The 737-nt window shown below is 48.6% G+C and overlaps 1 protein-coding gene across 1 annotated transcript; it reads right to left on the bottom strand.

The window, feature by feature from the left end:
* Nucleotides 1-50: 50 nt before the first annotated feature.
* Nucleotides 51-737, bottom strand: TM35_001601020 (uncharacterized protein; the record flags this gene model as incomplete). The annotated part of the gene is made up of 1 exon (XM_029031941.1): nucleotides 51-737. A coding segment is annotated over one exon (687 nt), but the record flags the coding sequence as incomplete, so codon positions are not given.

Genomic DNA, 737 nt, shown 5'->3' with positions numbered 1-737 from the left:
CAGTAAACAAGTGATTACCAACACTCTTTGGAGGGACCCCACCACAGTGCTCAGCACACGGTCATGCAGCCCAGCACAGAGAGCAGCAGCAGCAGCAGGAGTGGAACACGTAGTAACGCAGGGCTGCTGCTGCCGTCTTTACTGGCAGAAGCCAGAACAGGTCCATTTTCTTTTACCGGTATTGGGGATTCTTTTATTTTATTGGACAGGTCTTGCGTCCATTCCTTTTCCGCCTTCTTTCGTGCCTCCTCAGCAGCCGCAGCCGTCTCTTCAACAGTACGGAGGGAACTCACTGCCAGCGTCGTCAAGTCCTTCGCCGCATTGAGGGCATCACTTGCTTGCCTCTCCATCTCCTGCGCCTCATGTACAGCGTCCACCACAGTCTTTGTCGTCGATAGTAACACTTTAGTTAGGCCCACCGTTGCGGTTGCTCGTGCATTCAGGCTTTCTTCTTTCTTTTTTATCCACTTTTCTTTGTCCTCTGCACTGAATGTTTTCTTACGTCCTGCTTTACTCTCTTGTACAGATACGACTGCAGCTTCCGCCATAATTTTTTCTTGTTTCCTTTGTTCCTCTTGCTGCATTATTTCTTTTCTCCTTTTCACCACTTCTTCATAACTGTTTTTGTTTTTATCTTGTTTTCCCGAACCCGAAGTATCAACACGTTCTTTTCCAGACGCCACGGCAGCCTTATTATCCTGAATTGCCTGCGTTGCTGCAGTTACTGCTGCCTTTGC

This window comes from Trypanosoma theileri, assembly GCF_002087225.1.
Source record: "Trypanosoma theileri isolate Edinburgh chromosome Unknown TM35_Tth_160_V1, whole genome shotgun sequence".
Lineage (NCBI taxonomy): Eukaryota > Euglenozoa > Kinetoplastea > Trypanosomatida > Trypanosomatidae > Trypanosoma > Trypanosoma theileri.
This window is presented reverse-complemented; position numbering and strand designations above follow the sequence as displayed.